Source organism: Periplaneta americana, chromosome 17, assembly GCF_040183065.1.
Source record: "Periplaneta americana isolate PAMFEO1 chromosome 17, P.americana_PAMFEO1_priV1, whole genome shotgun sequence".
NCBI classification, from domain to species: domain Eukaryota; kingdom Metazoa; phylum Arthropoda; class Insecta; order Blattodea; family Blattidae; genus Periplaneta; species Periplaneta americana.
Genome location: NC_091133.1, coordinates 3962334 through 3982089, shown reverse-complemented (window position 1 = coordinate 3982089; position 19756 = coordinate 3962334). Strand labels below are relative to the sequence as shown.

At 36.3% G+C, this 19756-nt stretch overlaps 1 protein-coding gene across 1 annotated transcript in view; it reads left to right on the top strand.

The window, feature by feature from the left end:
- LOC138692567 (zinc finger protein 235-like) overlaps positions 1-14001 on the top strand; it is a 33430-nt gene extending 19429 nt beyond the window's left edge. The window contains exons 4-5 of the mRNA XM_069815546.1: positions 9126-9208; positions 12976-14001. Of these exons, the coding sequence (XP_069671647.1) occupies positions 9126-9208; positions 12976-13948 (1056 nt within the window). The 3' untranslated portion in view covers positions 13949-14001. The remainder of the gene's footprint in view (positions 1-9125; positions 9209-12975) is intronic.
- The last annotated feature ends 5755 nt before the right edge of the window (positions 14002-19756 follow it).

Genomic DNA, 19756 nt, shown 5'->3' with positions numbered 1-19756 from the left:
TCAATAAATTTAGGAATGCAGTTATATTGTTGGACTCCAAAGCAGCTATTCTATCAATCGTCTTTAAACACGCACCTTCATCTCAAACAGCAGAAATAACTAAAATGCTCTCTCAATTATTATCACTCAATAAAAGAGTTGTGTTCCAATGGATACCATCCCACTGTGGAATCCTGGGAAAAGAGAATGCGGATGCTTTAGAAAAGAAGGGCAGCACTGCTACTTACAGACCTGTTACTAAATCTACGTATTACTCTGTGAAGAGATTTATTAAATCTAAATACTTAGACTTCAACAAACAAAATTTGATAACTCAGTCCCAAGGGAAAAAATGGAACTCTCTGCATCAAAATCCACAGTTAATTCCCGATTTACCACGAAAATCGTCTGTAGCTACATTTAGATTGGCAACAGGCCATGATTGTTTGGCCAAACACCTGCATAGAATTGGAATATATCAGTCCCCTAACTGCCCATTGTGCAACTCAAACCAAGAAATGGATTCGGAACACCTCAAAATCTGTGCTTCAGTGGCTGGTCATGATAATATCTTTGAAAAATATTGGAGTTCAAGAGGTCAAATGACTTTATTGTCAAACGCCTGGCATTAGAAAACAACAACAACATTCTGCCACTGACAGTGAAAGTTCATTTACTTCATCTTCATACAAATTTCCAATCACCTTTTGCGAAATAATACATTTTCAAAGCACGCCACATTTTAACAAGGCATTCAACAACTAATTGAAGGGACTGGAATATGACGGGAAATCTGAAAACAGTCCTGTTGAGCACATTCACTCCCACCAAATCCCGCACTTCGCGTACCAGACTGCACTGCCTGCACTATAAAGCTGTAAGAACTGATTTTTGAACGATCAATGAAGTGAATATTGTATTTTAATTTTGAAATTGTTCCATTGTTACGCCCCCTTTGATTTGATTACCTGGTTGGGTTTTTCCGAGGTTTTCCCCAACCAAAAGGCAAATTCCGGGTAATATTTTGGCGAATCCTCGGACCTCACCTCATTCACTACATCTCGCCAAAATATTATAAAAGATTGCACAAAATTGTAAAAATTGTAGAAAATTACTAAATTGTAAAACTATAAAAATTTGCAAAAATTGTAATTCAGGGGTTTGCCGGAAGAAAGGCGGATAGACCTCTACGCTCTTCTTCAGGAAAACGGTTTAAAATGTAGTGAATAATTCGCTAATTATAGTAGCGAAATTTTGTTTTGATTGTACTGCACATACCTGCAGGACAGGGCTGCTTGTGTGCGTGCGTGCGCGATTTAGTCATACAGGTAGAGCTAGTGCTGTGCGTTACCGCATACTGTACTGTGTGTGTTTTCTCTTGGTAGAGACTAAGCAAATATATATAGTTCAATTTAGTCAGTCCAGTTGTTTCCTTTGACTGCTTTTTATGTTCATTATTATCCTTGCTTTAAGAGTAAACAAACTTATGAAACTCATAGATTCAGAGGGAAATATTTTATGTCCTATAAGGAGATTTGCTACAATATTCAGATTTTTGGGCTTATTGTTATCAGGACTATACAAAGAATAAATTTTATTTATTTATGTTCACACAAAATGGAGATTTTCTTTTTCTGTTATATTCAGAGATTTTGCTTTGCATACTTAATGTCTACTTAGCATATCTGAAATAATGTAAATTACTTTAGAATTAGTTAATAAATGTCATAAAATGTATCTTTGTTTCAATTCCGTGTGAAATTTAAATCTGAAATCTACATTAAATCCCCTAAGCAAATCATATGGATAAAGGGCGTATAGACCGAAGTTGTATATGGTACAAATAAAAGGAAAGTTAATAATATAAATTGCCTAAATGCTACAAAACATTTATACTAGCTAAGATTTTTAATTTAATATGTAATTTTGTTCACTATCTGTATAACATTTTATTCAGGTGGTTTTAAAATCTTAGATTGCCTGTATCTCAATTCACCATATTGACGTATACGCCCTTTTTCCGGCAAACCCCTCAATTGTAATATTGTAAATTTTTTACTTGTTCCACATCTTAAAGCTTCATTGCTCATGTAAGATCTATGGAATAAAATGAATGAATGAATGAATGAATGAATGAATGAATCAGGTTTCGTTGAAATACTACTACAAAACTTTATTAATGAAAAAAGGTAATTGAAAATTCTTGATTGAAGTCATATGTCTGAAATATATTATCATCATATCAAAATTATCTGTTTTAGTTTTATATTTACGTCATTTTTAATTGTTGGTGAATGATGGTGTAGTGTGAGAGACTAGTGTCTGATTGGTGAAAAGAGAAGCTCGCCAAAAACTTCAACACTACCACAGACGCTCATTTTTAAAGTTATATGCTTGCGTCATTGTAAGTCTGACACAGATGCTCACTTTTAAAGTCATTTGATGGCCAGTGACTTTTTACTACAGCATTGCTAATTATTAACATCTCAAACGCAATTTCCCCGGGCAAAGGTTTCCTGTCGGCTGGAGATGGATTCATAAAACTGGGCACTCCGGGCGGCATCTGGAGATCTGGCAACCCTACCAGGAGGGCAGTAAAACAATTAGTGAAAAAATTTATTGAAATAGGTTGTGTAATTGTCAAAAAAAAAAATCACAATCTCGTGTGCTTACAGAAGAGAAAATTGACGAAGTTGGAACTGCTTTGGAATATACACCTGAAAAGTCTCTGAGAGGTGTAGCATAGGAGACCGGAATTTCTAAAACATCTGTCGATCAAGAAACAAAAAAAATTACAATTAAAGTGCTTCATAATAACTGTAATTAAGCAGTTACAACCCCTTGATTGTAACAGAAGACTTAATTTTTGTAACCGAATGGTAGAAAAAAGTCCATAATGACGAAATTGACTCCAGATTGATTTTTTTTCTGATGAAGCATGATTTTTGTTTATGGACATGTGTCATCGCGTAACAACAGGCACTGGACAATAGAAACATGTGGTCGAGGTTCCACAACATGGACAAAAAATAAGAATGTGGCGTGCCAGCAGTGCTTACAGAATTATTGAAGCTTTCTTCTACGAAGAGACAATGAAGAGTGAAAGATACATAGGCTACACCTTATTTTGGGACCATTGTGTGAAGATCTTACATATCATTAACAGTTAACAGAGTATTTTCAACAGGATACTGCGACTGCTCATAGTGCCGACGTATCTATGCCATAGCTCAGCGATATTTTTGGGTGGAGAATTATCAGTAGAGGGGTTATAGCTAGCTCACTCCCAAGATCTAACACCGTTATTAATTTAATTATGTACTTATTTATTTACTTACTTATTTATTTATTTATTTATTTACTTACTTACTTATTTATCTATCTATCTGTCTGTCTGTCTGTCTGTCTGTCTGTCTGTCTATCTATCTATCTATCTATCTATTTATCTATCTATCTATCTATCTATCTATCTATCTATCTATCTATCTATCTATCTATCTATCTATCTATCTATCTATCTATCTATTTTAGATTTTTTAGATTTATTTATTTAACCTGGTAGAGATAAGGCCGTCAGGCCTTCTCTGCCCCTCTACCAGGGGATTACAACTATAACATGAACAATAAGATTACAATTAATATTAAATTTACAATTACAATTACAATAAAAATTAAAGTACGACAAGAATACCTGATTAATGAAAGCTAGACATTTTATCATAGAAGTTAAGAACAAAGAATATTTTTGTATTTACTAAATTACAAATTAAACCTACAATAACAAAATTCTATAGTGATGAAATTACCGGATATTGAGATATTTTGTGGTAGATTAAAAGAACTATTTACAAGAAACCATGTCTGAACGAGTCTCAATTACTGACCAAGTGCCTAGTAAGTTTGCGTTTGAATTGAATTTTATTTCGACAGTCCCTGATGCTAGCAGGTAGCGAGTTCCAGAGTCTTGGCAGGGCTATTGTGAAAGAGGATGAGTATGAAGAGGTGCGATGGGATGGTATTGTTAGTATTGTTTCATGGCGAGAGCGTGTGTTCAGATTGTGGTGGGAAGAAAGGTAAGTGAAGCGAGACGACAGGTACGAAGGAATAGAAGAGTTCAAGATTTCGTAGAGAAAGAGAAGTGAATGTAAATTTCTTTTCTTATCTAGTTTAAGCCAACCTATTGCTTCCAGGGATGGGGTAATATGATCATATTTACGAACATTGCTTACAAAACGTACACACAAATTATGAGCACGTTGAAGTTTCATTTTGTTGTCGCTGGAAAGGTCAGTCAGTTAAATGTCAACATAGTCAAAATAGAGAAATACAAGGGTCTGCACAAGGGACTTTTTTAAGCAAGAGGGAAGATGAACATTTATCCTTTTTAGCACATGAATAATAGAATATACTTTTCTGCAGGTTTCTGTGATTTGCATGTCCCAATTGAGATTATTATCCATGTGAATGCCAAGATTTTTTACCGAAGAACTGAAAGGGATATGCACTGTACTTACTTTAACGGGGGAAATGTCGAGGTGCTTTACAGCGTCGGTTTGCCGTTTGTGTCCTAATATGATTGCTTGTGTCTTTCCAGGATTGATATTAAGATGGAATTTCTTTGTCCATGTCACAATCGAGTCAATGTCTTCGTTCAATTTATCTATAGCGTCATTTATTCGATCTAAGCGGGAAGAGATGTAGCATTGAAGGTCGTCAGCATACAAGTGATAGTTACAATGCCTTACATGAGATGTAATATCACTGACATATATTGTGAACAACAATGGTCCGAGTACCGAACCCTGTGGTATACCTGATGTTATGTTAAGCCAGGAAGAGCTTCGATTCCCGGATACAACACATTGTTGTCTTTCCCGTAAGTAGGATTCGAACCAACTCACAGCAGTCTCTGACAAATGCAGATTTCTCAATTTATGGGTGAGCAGGTCGAAATTTACAGAGTTGAAAGCTTTGCTAAGGTCAAGAAGTGTTAGTATTGTTACTTTATTAGAGTCGATTGCTTCACGAATGTCTTCGGTCACTTTAAGTAGAGCAGTGCTTGTGTTGTGTCCAGCTCTGAAACCTGACTGATACTTGTCGAATAGTTTGTGTTCGTTCATGTAGTTAGTAATTTGTCTGTGTACGATTCTTTCCAGTGCTTTTGATATGGCTGGCAGGATACTGATTGGTCTATAGTCGTTCGGGTCGGTGGGAACTTTGACTTTTGGAAGAGGAAGAACGAAAGCTTGCTTCCATATTTTAGGGAAAGTTGAAGTGATTAAGGAACTATTGAATATGTGTGCAATTGTAGGTATTACTATGTCTTGTATTTTCTGTATGAGTAATATGCTAATGTTGTCTGGCCCTTGGGCTTTTGTCTTGATGCGTCGGATGGCTTTCATTACGTCAATGGGAGTGACGTCGGTAAAATAGAATTTGTCTCGAGTTGGGGGAGCTGAGTCAGGCAAAACTGTATCTATCTATCTATCTATCTATCTATCTATCTATCTATCTATCTATCTATCTATCTATCTATCTATCTATCTATCTATCTATCTATCTATCTATCTATCTATCTATCTATCTATCTATCTATCTATCTATCTATCTATCTATCTATCTATCCATCCATCCATCCATCCATCCATCCATCCATCCATCCATCCATCCATCCATCCATCCATCCATCCATCCATCCATCCATCCATCCATCCCTCCCTCCCTCCCTCCGTCCGTCCGTCCGTCCGTCCGTCCACCGACCTACCTACCTGTCTGTCTGTCTGTCTGTCTATCTATCTGTCTGTCTGTCTGTCTGTCTGTCTATCTATCTATCTATCTATCTATCTATCTATCTATCTATCTATCTATCTATCTATCTATCTGCCTCTGTCTGTCTGTCTGTCCGTCCGTCCGTCTGTCTGTCCGTCTATTTATCTACCTATTTATTCTGGTGGAGTGAAGGCCATCAGGCCTTCTTTTCCACAACACCAGGAACGCTAAAAAGCAGAGTGTATGCGAATAATCCTCGCACAATTGAACAACTGAAAGATAACATTAATGACGCAATTAGACAAATCAGTGCAGTGGAGCTCATGATTTTGAACGATGGTGTGAACACTGTATAGCGCGGAATGGTCAACACTTCCAGCAGCTACTGTCATGAGGGTGAGTACAAAATTCTGTAATTAATATAACATAAAATAATTCATGTTAAATGCAACATATTATGGTTAATAAATATGCATGTAAGTTTTAATTCAGTGAAGCACCGTGAATTTAAGGGCCCTGTTGCTGGTGTTCGCTCAAGCACTGTGCTGCTCAGCAGCCACAGAATAGACTGGTACTTATCGGTGGAAATCTCTGTAGAAGCCTTAACTCCTGTTATGTAAAATGTATAATTTATAACACACTGTCTTGCTTAGAGAGTAATTGTAACAGAAACATGAGAGCTGACAATCTATTGTGATAGTGTTTCCCAGTCATAATTTAGCCTGGCAGAATTCATAGGGATATATTGGGGTTCATTATTTCTTAACAACAATTTACCTGAATATGCGCAAGAGTTAAATAATGTACAGTGAAACCTCTCATTTACGGACATCGAAAGAACGTAACAATCTGTCCGCATCTGGGAGGTGTCCTTTATTGGGAGGGAGGCTCCCCAATCTAACAGTAAATTTATAATAAGCATCATGTATCCCTCACGCTTTAAAGGAAATGTATTACTGTAGTTTAATTATAATGTACTACAGTAAATTCTTTGCAACTCTGAACTACAGTAGATAAAACTGAAATAGTAATATACGTTACAAGAGCGGTATGCTGACGTTTTCATGGTCGAGGAAAAGATTGAAAAAGCGAAACGTAGTTGAGCTTTTTTAATTTCCGAGAACATGAAAACATACCGCTCGTGTATCGTACATTATTTTGTGCGAAGATCGTTTATTACATACCTGTAAGACGAATTTCTAATTAGTTGCAATGAAATCTCCATGTTGGTTTCTGTTTAATGACGGCAACTTCGGAAAACCAAAATATATTTCTTCAACTTGTTGCTATAAAATGTTTTCTGTGTTTACTATACTCCAGCAGGCCGTGATATACGTCTGTCTTTCCCCCCCCCCCCACAGTCTATTAATGCGAACGGTAAGGTTATGTAATGATTTATTTTTCATTTTAATATTTTAACAATATTATTTATATAACATATTGCAGTAATAACATCGGCATCTGGAATCTTGTTGATTTTTTCACGGCTTCCTTAATGTTACTTATATCAGAAATGCAATAAGTTTCGTGGAGTAATAGACTTTACTTAATTTTTGCAAATATTTAAAAACAATAATTAACATTGCAATTTAGGTGAAATTGCAGTGGTAAGTTTCCAATTTATAATTATTACTATGTTAAACGTCTCTAAAAATAATATGTTAAAAGCCTAAAGCAGTAAAATGAATGTCGCTCTTAAGCTGTAAGAAGAGGGAACTTGTTATGTGTGTTACGTTGGGAATACTGAATGTGGTATTTCACACTTACCGCGTATTGGTTCTGTGCGGAAAACAAGCAAATACGCACGATCTCGCACAAAAGTAAAATACAGTACTGTGCCATGCAGTTTTATTCTAAGTCTACAGTTAAGCAGTATTGTAATTTACAGTTTTCAGCTTAACTCTTACGTTCAGGTGCCATGTCTCTAGAAACAGAACAACTGATTGAAATGAAGAGAATAATCCTACTAACCCTATCACATTGTGTCGAATACAATTTCACGATCGCGAAAACATTGGCCCCATCAGACAGGTCAAATTTTATGATTGTTTATCCACCCGCTTGCAGCTAAGGGGTAGCCAGCTGGGCTAGTGGTAGCCTACGAGACCCTTATGTTATATTTCATGTTAAGGAATTTCTGTACAGTTCTCAAAACTAAATTTTCCATTTTTGTAACACATTAGGTCTTGAAATCGACGTTCTCTCCGCAGTCAGAAGGTAAAGCAAGCTTTAGGACTGTGAAACATCCGTCCATGTCCGTGTCTGAGAGTGCCCGTAAACGAGAGTTTAATTTATCATTATTTCTATATTATTTCAGTTGAGACATAAAAATCTGTCCGTTTATAAGGAGTGTCCGTATCTTAGGGGTGTCCGTAAGGAGAGGTTTCACTGTACTTAAAAATCTCGTGAGATACCAGAATGTAAAATATTGGTACAGAGAAACTACCAAAAATATCATATAAGTGAGCAAAAATTGCTGAGCAATTCTCATTGTATGTGAAACGTGATGGCTGTCTGCACACAATGATGGCTGTCTGCACACAATGATGGCTGTCTGCACACAATGATGACTTCCTGCACACAATGATGGCTGTCTTTACAGAATGATGCTTGTCACACGAGAGATGATATTATTTCCCTGTTAATAATTTTTGCAGACAGATTTTAGATATAAATTGATGTCCATTTTTAACTACTAAACTTTACCAAAATAAACGCAAAAATTAAATATTGTACTTAAAACTTCCTATGTCTTCGGGGATATATAATATTGCAGAGGAAATGAATATAAAAAATCCTATTGAATTTATTTTACTTTTTTGGGGGGTTATTTTACGACGCTGTATCAACATCTAGGTTATTTAGCGTCTGAATGAAATGGTGATAATGCCGGTGAAATGAATCCGGGGTCCAGCACCGAAAGTTACCCAGCATTTGCTCGTATTGGGTTAAGGGAAAACCCCAGAAAGAACCTCAACCGGGTAACTTGCCCCAACCAGGATTCGAACCCGGGCCACCTGGTTTCGCAGCCAGACGCGCTGACCGTTACTCCACAGGTGTGGACTCCTATTGAATATCATATCGATTGTGTAATGGAAAGTAGTGCTTAATGTTAAATTTTGAGGCCACAATAAAATGGTTAGACATTGTGGAGTTGAGTTAGATTTCGCTAAGTTAATTGCTAGGTAAAGGCATATTTCCTTACAGTTTTTTCATACAATATTACTCCAAATCTGAGTGGACGAACCCTATGAAATGAAAACTCCAATGCCTTTGGCTATTCAATTTTGTACTTATATGCCTGTGTCATGAAAAAGTTACCCTCTCTTCATGTAAACTTGCATCATCTTTCTATTCTATTGTGTCCTTATTTTTAGGATGAGATGTTTGATTTTGACGTAGTAAAGGACGAGTTGAAGCCGGAAGTTGTGGCAGAAGGGAATGAGATTTTGCCTGATAGGTGAGTGTGGTGTGTGATTCTTCACATGGACTTTTCTTTCATTGCTTTATTAAAATTGTCACATATGACGTTAATTAGCAATCTGTTACGGCGTGGAATGGTTTGTCGTTATAATAAGAATGACTTCAGAAATTATGGAAAAAGGAGTTATGAGGACAATAAGTGCTAGAGAGTTTATTTTATATCTTTCATTAATGAAGACAGCTGAGAAAAGAGTCTTGCAAGCGTGAAAATTATCATATTTTGTAATATAATTCAAGATTTATTCCTCCTACTTCTGTGTCTCAATATCTCTCGTCCAAAGTGCCTCCAGCTCGAAAGAGATAGTAACCTCCTTAGTTAGGGGAGAATCTTTGTAGTTGAAGTAGGGGTATTAGGACTTACCGTCACATACACCGTTGTTGCACTACATTGAACCAAATTGAAATCTGTGTAACTCATGTTTTAAATGCCAAGTCTCGTATTAATAAATTTAATGTTATAAATGATTCCATTGTCGATATAGGTGTTTTACGTAGCTTTTTTAAATACTTATAACATATGTACTTTATCGAAACAGTTTATGGATACCTGTAGACAATTGACTTCGCTTTTTCAACTGGGAAAGATGGTATACACTCTGAATTGTATTGTATAAATATGGAGGTGAAGGATTTAATAAAATAGTACTGAATATAGTCTGTGGAATGTGTTATTGTTTTGTTTTGTTGACTAGGTATGTAATGTTTTTTTGTTGTTGTCTGTTTTCTGAATGTTATGATGTTTTTCTGACGATTTTGTCCGTGGCTAGTTTGTGTGCTGGTGCCTGTTTGTAGTTGATTAGAGTTCTGATAGGTATGTTTTCTTAATGTATTTTGGGTAGTGCATTGAGTTTAGTTGCTGCTGATTTGATGGGTTTGAGTTGTTTGGTATTACGTGTTTGCTTTTGTTAATTTTGCTTTTTATTGTGTTGTATTGTGTGGTTGGATCTTTTTCAAAGTTCTGTGATGTTGTTTTGTTTAAAGTATGTCTCTATTTTGTTGTGTAGGTCTTGTTTGTGTAGTATTAGTGTGCAATTGCCTTTGCCTGCTTTGGTGAAAATGAGATTATGTTGTTGTTTTGCTTTTAGTGTTTTTATTGTTATATGTTCTCTTTTGTTTGTGTTGGGTTCGTGTATTTTGTTTATGTGTCTTATGATGTCTTGTCTGATGTATTCTTGGTGTTCTGTTTTTGTGTTTTGTATTGCTGTTTCCGTGTTGATGATTGTGTTTTTTGTTAAATTGGACAGACAGGCAGATCATTCCAAACTCGATACAAAGAACATATTAAAGCAATAACCAGAGGACACAATACATCTACATATGCCGAACACATAACTAATGCTAACCACACATACAATAACATAAATACAGACATGGAAATCCTACACATACAACCCAAAAACCAAAAACTCAACACACTAGACTAGACGGCAATTCGGAAGGCGGATGCGCCATAGCCTGTGTGGCATGTGACGTCACAAGCTTGAACAGGAGAACCAATCAGAATCAGTCAGTAACAAATGCTTCTCGAGTTACTTTGTTCACGTGTGAGTGTTTTAAAACATCTAATAAGTAAAACTAACATATACTGTGTATATATAAGATAAATAAATGGAAGGAGATACTATAAAAAGACAAGTACTGCACAGGTAAGCGCGGGAAATAGTGTTTAAGGTGTATAATTATTTTAAAAACGTTAACGAGCAGAACTCTGCCGGGCATCATGGTGCTGGCCGCAACGTTGCCAACGCACAGGAGACGACTGCAGAAGCGTGTGGTGTGGGTTTGCGAACCGTGCAAAGAATTGTTAGGGAAGGAAACAAATCTTTTAATGTGAGCGGAACTGCCACGTTTCGTTCCCCTGGAAAACATCCTCGTCGTGAAAACACGGTCTCTGACTTAGATGATTTTAATAAAAGTTTGCTGCGACGTACAGTATTAGATATGTACCTTCGAGAATCCGACTCTGAAAAATCTGATGGGACTGATGAGAGAATCAGCGACTTCGATTAAAACCAGGTACTGAATATTCATTAAATCCTAATTTATATTAAATGTGACCGAAATGTGGCAATATAACATGGTACTCGTAGTTATTGTTTTAGGGTCTTTAACTAGCTAAAATTATTTGCGCCTAGAAATAGACGTAAATACAATTTCTACTTAAATAGTGTATCATTTTTTTCTAGTAATACGCCGTATACATTTCGTATTAAACCTGTGTGATAACATAATAATAATAATAATAATAATAATAATAATAATAATAATAATAATAATAATATACCGCACATAAAAATCTTAAAACTTGGTATAAACGTTATTAATAAAACGTAAGATTTGATTATGTTCTGATAAAAGGTTTGTCATGCTTGCAGTAATCAACGGCTAAGGTCATTATTGTCTTTTTAAAATTGAAATTCTCTCCTCTGCTACTTGCATTGCGCGCGCGCGTGAAGTACGATGTGGCAATGCTGTACATTGCCTTTCTCTCACTATCTGTTTCTCTCGACGCAAACGCTAGCAGCCGACCGCCTTCCGAACTGGCGTCTAGTCTAGAACAATATGAAATATACAGACACACTAGAACACACCCTAATCAAATTCTCAACACACAGATCAATTTCAGAATACACACACTATTTGACACAACTCTTCATTACACGAACGTACCCACACAACAGGCAGCGAAGTTGAGATAGCCCCAAGATCTAGTAGTCTCTGAGGATGGTGTCAAGTAGCACCGAAACAACTGTAAGCCATACATGCTTACATAATTGACACGAGTAAGATCGCCATTTAATCAATTATTAATAATATTACAATACTTACAATTTTCATTATCTTTAGGGAAACGAAAAAAAAAACAGTGACTTCTATTCAGTCCCATAATTGCTACACACAAAAACTACGCGAACTTTTTTCAGACGTGTCTGATGAATTACCTTGGAGCCATAGAGAATCTGGAGCGAAAACATAATTATAAATACTCTAGAGAGGTCGGGGATTCAGACTGTATTCAGATTATTACCACATGCTAGCTCTCAGCAGTTACATTGTTCACAGTTCTTTTTCCTCTCGATATCGAAGAGGCATGTCTTTTTTTTTAATTGGTTATTCTGCGACGATTTATGAGCTGCTGTAGTTATCTAGCTTCTGAAAGAGATGGTGATAATGCCAGCGAAATGAGTCCAGGGTCCAGGGCCGAATATTGCCCAGCATTTGCTCTAAATGGGTTGAGGGAAAACCCGGAAAAATCCTCAGCCATGTAACTTGGATTTGAATCTGTGCCCTCTCAGATAGCTCTCTTAGGTGATTAGTGTTAAGCTCTGTAATACAATGTAACATCTCTCTGTTCAATAACTTCTCTCAGAAGCTAATTGTTGTGCAGAACTACCTTGAATTACTAGCTGGATAGTGACCAAACTTCCATTTACTGTTTCCCATAATTTGGCGACATGAATGTCTATTCTCAGCCCGGATGATGTAGGCCTATAGGCATCATTATTCTGCCTATCTAAGTTGTTAATGATGATTTTTACAAGAGTCCATACTGGTGATATTTGCCAGTCTTGTTACGTGTAATATACGTAAATCTACGCAATATTAAAAATCTTCTATACACTAAAATGATTGTGACCCTGTAACCTGGTGTTAAAGTGTTTTTCCTTGTACACCTTTTGTTTGTGAAATGCTAATTTATTCTTCCTGTTTTATGAATTGATTAAATAAATAATTGTATATTAGTTTTGCAGACACATATACCAGCACCGAAATACCAGAGTACGCGGGTTGTGCACAAGAAGATCACGTGACTATATCTCAAACGTCAAAGAATTCTGCTTCCTCGGAGGACATCGTGAAGCCCCATACAGATGAAAAGCAACTAAAATGCAAAGTTTGTCAAAAAAGTTTTTCATATTCGAGTAGTTTGAAAAGGCACGTCTTGAAGCACACAGGCGAAAAGCCTTACAAATGCGATATTTGTGGCAAGTGTTTCGCTGAACTTAGACTTCTGAAATGCCATGCGCCTCTGCACACTGGGGAGAAGACGTTCAAATGCGATGTTTGTGAAAAGTGCTTCTCACAGTCGGGCGCTCTCATTTCCCACCGACGCCGGCACACGGGCGAAAAACCATTCAAATGCGATATTTGCGGAAAGTGTTTCTCACATCATGGAGCTCTAAAGCGCCATAAACGAATGCATGCGGGCGACAAACCATTCAAATGCGATGTTTGTGGAATGTGCTTCTCGGATTCTTGTAATATGAAATGCCATGCACGTTTGCACACAGGGCAGAAACCGTTCAAATGCGATGTTTGCGGAAAGTGTTTCTCCCAGTCGGGTTCTCTAACAACCCATCAACGCTTGCACACCGGCGAGAAGCCATTCAAATGCGACATTTGTGAAAAGAGTTTCTTTCAAAATGGAGGACTAACACGCCATAAACGAATGCATACGGGTGACAAACCGTTCAAATGCGATGTCTGTGGAAAGTGTTTCTCTGATTCTTGTAATCTGAAATGCCATACACGCCTGCATACAGGTGAGAAACCATTCAAATGCGATGTTTGTGGAAACTGTTTCTCGTACTTGTCTTCCTTGATAACGCATCAACGCCTTCACACAGGCGAGAAACCATTCAAATGCGAAGCCTGTGGGAAGTGTTTCTCACAGTCGAGTGTTTTAAGAAATCATGAACGCCAACATATAGCTTGATTTCCGTGGAAAATACTTATTACTGATGAGTTCATTTATGTAAAGAATAAAGACGACAGAATTCGTTCATATGCGATGTTTACGGAATGTTTTTTTTTTTTTTTTTTTTTTAAATCCAAGTACGCCATCATACTAGAGCTCTATGTAGACAGAGTGCCGCAACTGTATTCCCTGCTGCTTGCCGACAATGCGGCGCTCTGATTGGTTCACGTGACCTCGCGCGCTTGTCTGGACCCAAAGCCCGCTAGTAGTAGCATAAGGAAACCATTGAATTGAATTAAATAGCGGTTTTCTTCTTAGTTTAAACACAGTAAAATGCCTCAGTCTTGTGCATTGGATGTTACATAAGGCAAAAGAAAGGTATATATCTTCATCGGATACCTCAAGGGCAGAGAAAATAGAAAATAAGCAAAATTTGGGTGACAAGGCACAAATGAACACCATCTAAACACTCGCGATTATGCGAAGTGAGTATGGTATTAATGCTGGTTTATTTCCTCGCAAATGGTGATTATTTCCTATACATAATATAATATAATACAGGATATCCAATTCTTTTTCTCACTTATAACTTTCGAATTTAAAAAAAAAAGTTCAGGGTTCCCCAATTAATATTATGAAAGACTTCGTGTAAATAACAACACATGGCACGTTCTTTAGGGGCTTTAAGGGTTATAACACACCGAATGCTCTTGTGAGTATTTGAAAAGTTCCTATCAACTGAACATCCCTATCTAACATCGACAACACATTAATTACCATGCATAGCCATTAGTTCGTGAGAACAGTAGAGCTTCCCTTCTGGTCTAACATCTTATGATGTAAAATTATCATACTAAATACGAATCATATAAGAAAAAGTAGGCTAATATAAAATGGACATGCTTACAGTGGAGATCTATACTATTGTATAGGCTACTAGTATTTCTATAATTTCAGTAATTGCAGGCACAGTTATAAAAATAATGCTTTGTAATTTCTATCATGAAGAATGTTGCTGTTAGCTCGTCTGACAAATTTCTTTGAAGTTGGGAAAATCGAAGAGAGTTGAATTCTCTGTCTGGTGCTACTTTCAGGCGATGACGATATTTTGATCTATTAGCCACCGATCCATAGAAATGGCACTGTACGAAAATTAATAAACTTAATATATGAATCGGTCCATACAGAAAGGGCCTTAGACCAAGTACCTCACTTTCGAGAAAAATGAAAAAAAAAAAAAAAAAAAAAAAACTGTTTAACTTTCTTTGCCTCCCTATCTAATGACAGAAAAGTCTTGTATTATAGTGTCTAACATTCTCAATGTTTTTTTATGACAGAACGTGATATTAGCATGTTCTCCCTCTTTATAAAATTAAGTAAATGTGGTGGACAGTCCATACCTATGGAGTAAGGGTTAGCGTGTCCGGCCGCGAAACCAGGTGGCCCGGATTCGATTCCCGGTCGGGGCAAGTTACCTGGTTGAGGTTTTTTCCGGGGTTTTCCCTCAACCCAATACTAGCAAATGCTGGGTAACTTTCGGTGCTGGACCCCGGACTCATTTCACCGGCATTATCACCTTCATGTCATTCAGACGCTAAATAACCTAAGATGTTGATAAAGCGTCGTAAAATAACCTACTAAAATAAATAAAAAAAGTGATGGACCTAGGCCCTTTCTGAATGCTATGATATTTTCTTGAAATAATTTGTCTATTTATTCCTTTGTTTATACAAGTAAACAAAAATACTATGTAGGGACAACAAAAGTGGATCATAAATGTTGTAAGTCAGTTCAAATTCACTTTATTAAACTTCCTTGTGTTGCTAGAGTTGTCTCAAAGTCTAGATTACTGATCACATAACAGCACTTATTTCACAATAAAGCAGTATTGTTTTGTTATTCTGTTAATATTTCCATAGATATCACCTTAAATCATCTGGAAATCACATAATTAAATAATATTCTGCAAACTGAGTTATTAGTAACGCAGAACTTCCCGCTGATATAAATGAACATACTGCAGATATTCACTAGTCTTCCGCATGTTCACGCACTGGCAAGTCACAAATCTCTTGGTAAAATTCCTTATGTTCCTCAGGTATGTATCTAAACAGTTTTTTTTTATGTCACTGAACGTAGTTAATTTCATTGGGACATATCCTGCCGGGTATGCAAGGCTTGTAGATAGAACAGCCACTGGTTTTCCTGGCTGAGACAGTTGGAACGTATGTCTGATCATACTTCAATAAAATTTCTAGCTACAATGCAGCCAGGCAGTTGGGCTTCATAGGTGAAATCAACGAGTACAGAATACATAGAGTAGACACTAGCATCTTAATACCATTGGACGGAGTGAAGCCGGTTTGATGGACCTGACGCCATCTTGTTGCTACCAAAACATTGCAAAATAGCTATTACGTTATAGAAGATCTTATGATAATAGGAATTCCATACGTCCCTAATTTCCTGGAGGACTCACACGTTCTTGTTTGTTTCGTAATACAGAATCGCTAGGCACGTATTTTGAGCAAAAATTGCAAAACTAACATCGATAAATCACATAGGCTATATACATATTTAAATTGACAGGTCTTCAAATTGCAGTATGGTACTGAATAGGTACTCTGGAAGGTTAAACAAACAATAATGATATAAAAGGAAGATAACAGTTTGACCTTATTTTGCTACTAGTCCAATAAAATGCTAACCTATAATAATTACTTTTATAGGTTGATCCATTTGCTTCGATTTAATAATGCAACTTGCTTCTTAACGCAAATTATCGTTCTCTTCCTTTTGCCAGTATTTCGTATAGATGTCCCGATTTTGTTTAGAGAAAAAGTGGAATGCTCTTAATCATATAATATTTGATAGGCTCTTCTTTTATAGTATATAATTAGATTATAACGGCGAACAAAAGTCAAGTTTTATTACCAAGTGGGTCAAGTTAGATCACGACCGAGTTAATGAAGCTACTAAGTCTGCAAAGCATGTCTGATTTCGTGATTATAAAAATTAATTACAATAATATCAATACACTATTTATTTTTCTTCATCAAACGAATACGTGCATTCGGTTGAAGAGAAACCTAGGTACACCCATTTTCTATAGCACGCGACACAAACTTCCAACATGGGTTGTTAGGTTAGCTTCGCTCGTAAATGGTAAGTCTACAAAGCGTAAGTCTGATTTAGTGATTATAAAAATTAATTACAATAATATCAATACAATAATCCTTTCTCTTAATCAAACTAACACGTGAACAATACGAATCTAACCGACTAACCTAGGCTAAATAATTCATTATCTACCGGTAGTAAGTACATTTTACACATGCATATTTACCTGTTAAAAGTTATTCCAGGAATTTTTTTTTTTTGAAAACCTGTTTGTGCAGCCATACGCAGCACATGTGGGCATATTGAAATTAGTTCATTTATTAATTAAAACAACGATGCAACATCACAATAAACTACCCATATGCTAACCAGGAGCCCAATGTTTTGGTAGCATCATAATGGCGACTGTCCACAAAAGCGGCTTCACCTCCAAGCTGTTCATGTCTACTCTATGCATTCTGTGCTCGTTGGGTGAAATGCATGAATGTGCTAATGCTAAATTGTATTTTCTGGTCTCTAGAAATGCTTCTCTCTGCAGTTTCTTCTGATAGGCAAGTCTTCTTTTAGATGGTTTGCCACGATGTTTTAAAATCAAAGTTCTCTGACGTCTCCACTTACTTGACGAGAAACTTATATTTTTTTGCTACTGGTTACAATAATTTCTGATATCTGATGTATGCTGTAGAGTCGGTTATGTTTCTTTAGAGCTCGTTTTATGAGACCGAAGTCCCCGTCGCAAGGGAGAAACGATTGACCCCTAACAGGGAAGTAGTGCTCTATCTTCTGAAAGCGACCAGTGTCAGTCAGGGTAAGGAGCATTCTAGCCAAGTCATGATTTTTATTCTGTCCCCCACAGTTGTCCGAGAACAGATGTAATTCATCCGCTTCTGAAGGAATATCATTAGATATATTTTTTTTATTAACCGTTGGAATACAATTTCATGGCATCGTCAATGTACATTAATCTAACATTGATACAATAAATATTACAGTCATCTTAATCTATGGTAACATGTCACATGCTTATTTAATAGATTACTAGTTACTTAGAATATAATGTATTTAATTACTACGCAAATAACGTACTACTAATACTACTAATTCAGTCAGTAATGCATAACACTAGAATAGTTACTTGTAAATAAGATTTTGAATTTATTTTAAGAGATACATAATTAATTATTTTGTAATCACACACTAGCTCACTAGATTTTCTTTCTTCTGAGTCTTGATGCTGCCTCTCTTCCAGTAGGGTCTCCAGGCACAAGAGAAAACAGAAGGGCAGTACACTCAAGAACAAATGGTTAAGATTTAAAACTTTATATTTAAATATTCCTTTGTGCACATTGGCATGTGTGTCAGTAATATATTTTTAACAGATTTCTTAAACATACTATTGCTATGTGCCTTGACATGTGGGGGAAGTTTATTATATAAATTCCTGCCAGTATGTGTAGAGGTATTGAGAGTTTTGGCAAGTCTGTGATAATTCAAATGTATATTATTGGATGTCCTAGTATTGTGCTCCTGATATTCTGAATTTGTTTTAAAAGAATTTAAATTTTTATGAATAAAGCATACCGTTTCCAGAATATAAACACAGGGTACCGGTAAAATTTTAAGTTCCTTGAAAAGTCCTTTACTTTCTGTGCGAATGGATACTTGCTTCATAATTTTAACTATTCGTTTTTGTAGTTTAAGTATAAGAGAAGATTTTGATGATGATCCCCAGAATATGATACCATATGATATGACTGAATGTACATAGCCAAAATAAACTGACAATAGTAGCTCAATGGGTGATATTTTTGAAAGGACTCGGAATACATAGCATAGTCGAGATATTTTTTCTGTTAAGAACTGAATGTGGCTTTCCCATGTCAGGTCTGTATCAGCCCAGATACCTAGAAATTTTGTGTTTTTAACTTCTTTAATTATTAATTATTAATATAGTCAAGAAGAAAAGAGCACACCTCATTAGGTCCTTTCTTGCATTGCCCTTCATGGTAAAGGTACACCTTGTCTGTGTTTACCTTCATATTGTGTATTCACAAAATGTTTACGGTCAACTGCCGCAAATAAAATGTCTCTTGAACTGGGATTTGTGGTAACTGTACGTTTTACATGAAGTCAAAAGAAATTGGTAACACATTTGGTTTATCATTCTGTTTGATATCTGTCTGTAGTTTGGAATAAAAATTAGTAGATCTTCGTTTGTGAACTAGAAGTTCAGCAGCTGCACATCTTTTCGCAGTGTCATTCAGGTGAGGAGCACGATGCTTCAACTTCAGAACAACATTCAATTTGTGGCCTTCCAAATGACAGATTAAAGTTCTCGGTGAAGAACTTGTGATAGAATTGGGAACTGACCTTTACATTAGAGTACTTAGCCTTAAACATCTGGTACGTGATTTTAACATTAAGTCTAGCATCCAAATATGTCATTGCTTTTCCCGCGTAGTGACTTTCCTTAGTCGGAAAACTTTGTAGGTGCTCCCTGATTAGCATTACAGTTGTACCAGGAAGGGAATTTCCACTTGCATTTTTTCCACGCATGTCCTCTGGACTTTTTCCAAGCAACAATAGACTTCTAATTCTCTTTATGCGCTTAATGGTTACTGAATGCAGTGAAAGGAAAGCCTTGAGACATACCTCAACTTTTGATGTACTTACTATAACATGATACCTGAAGGAATTGCCATTTTT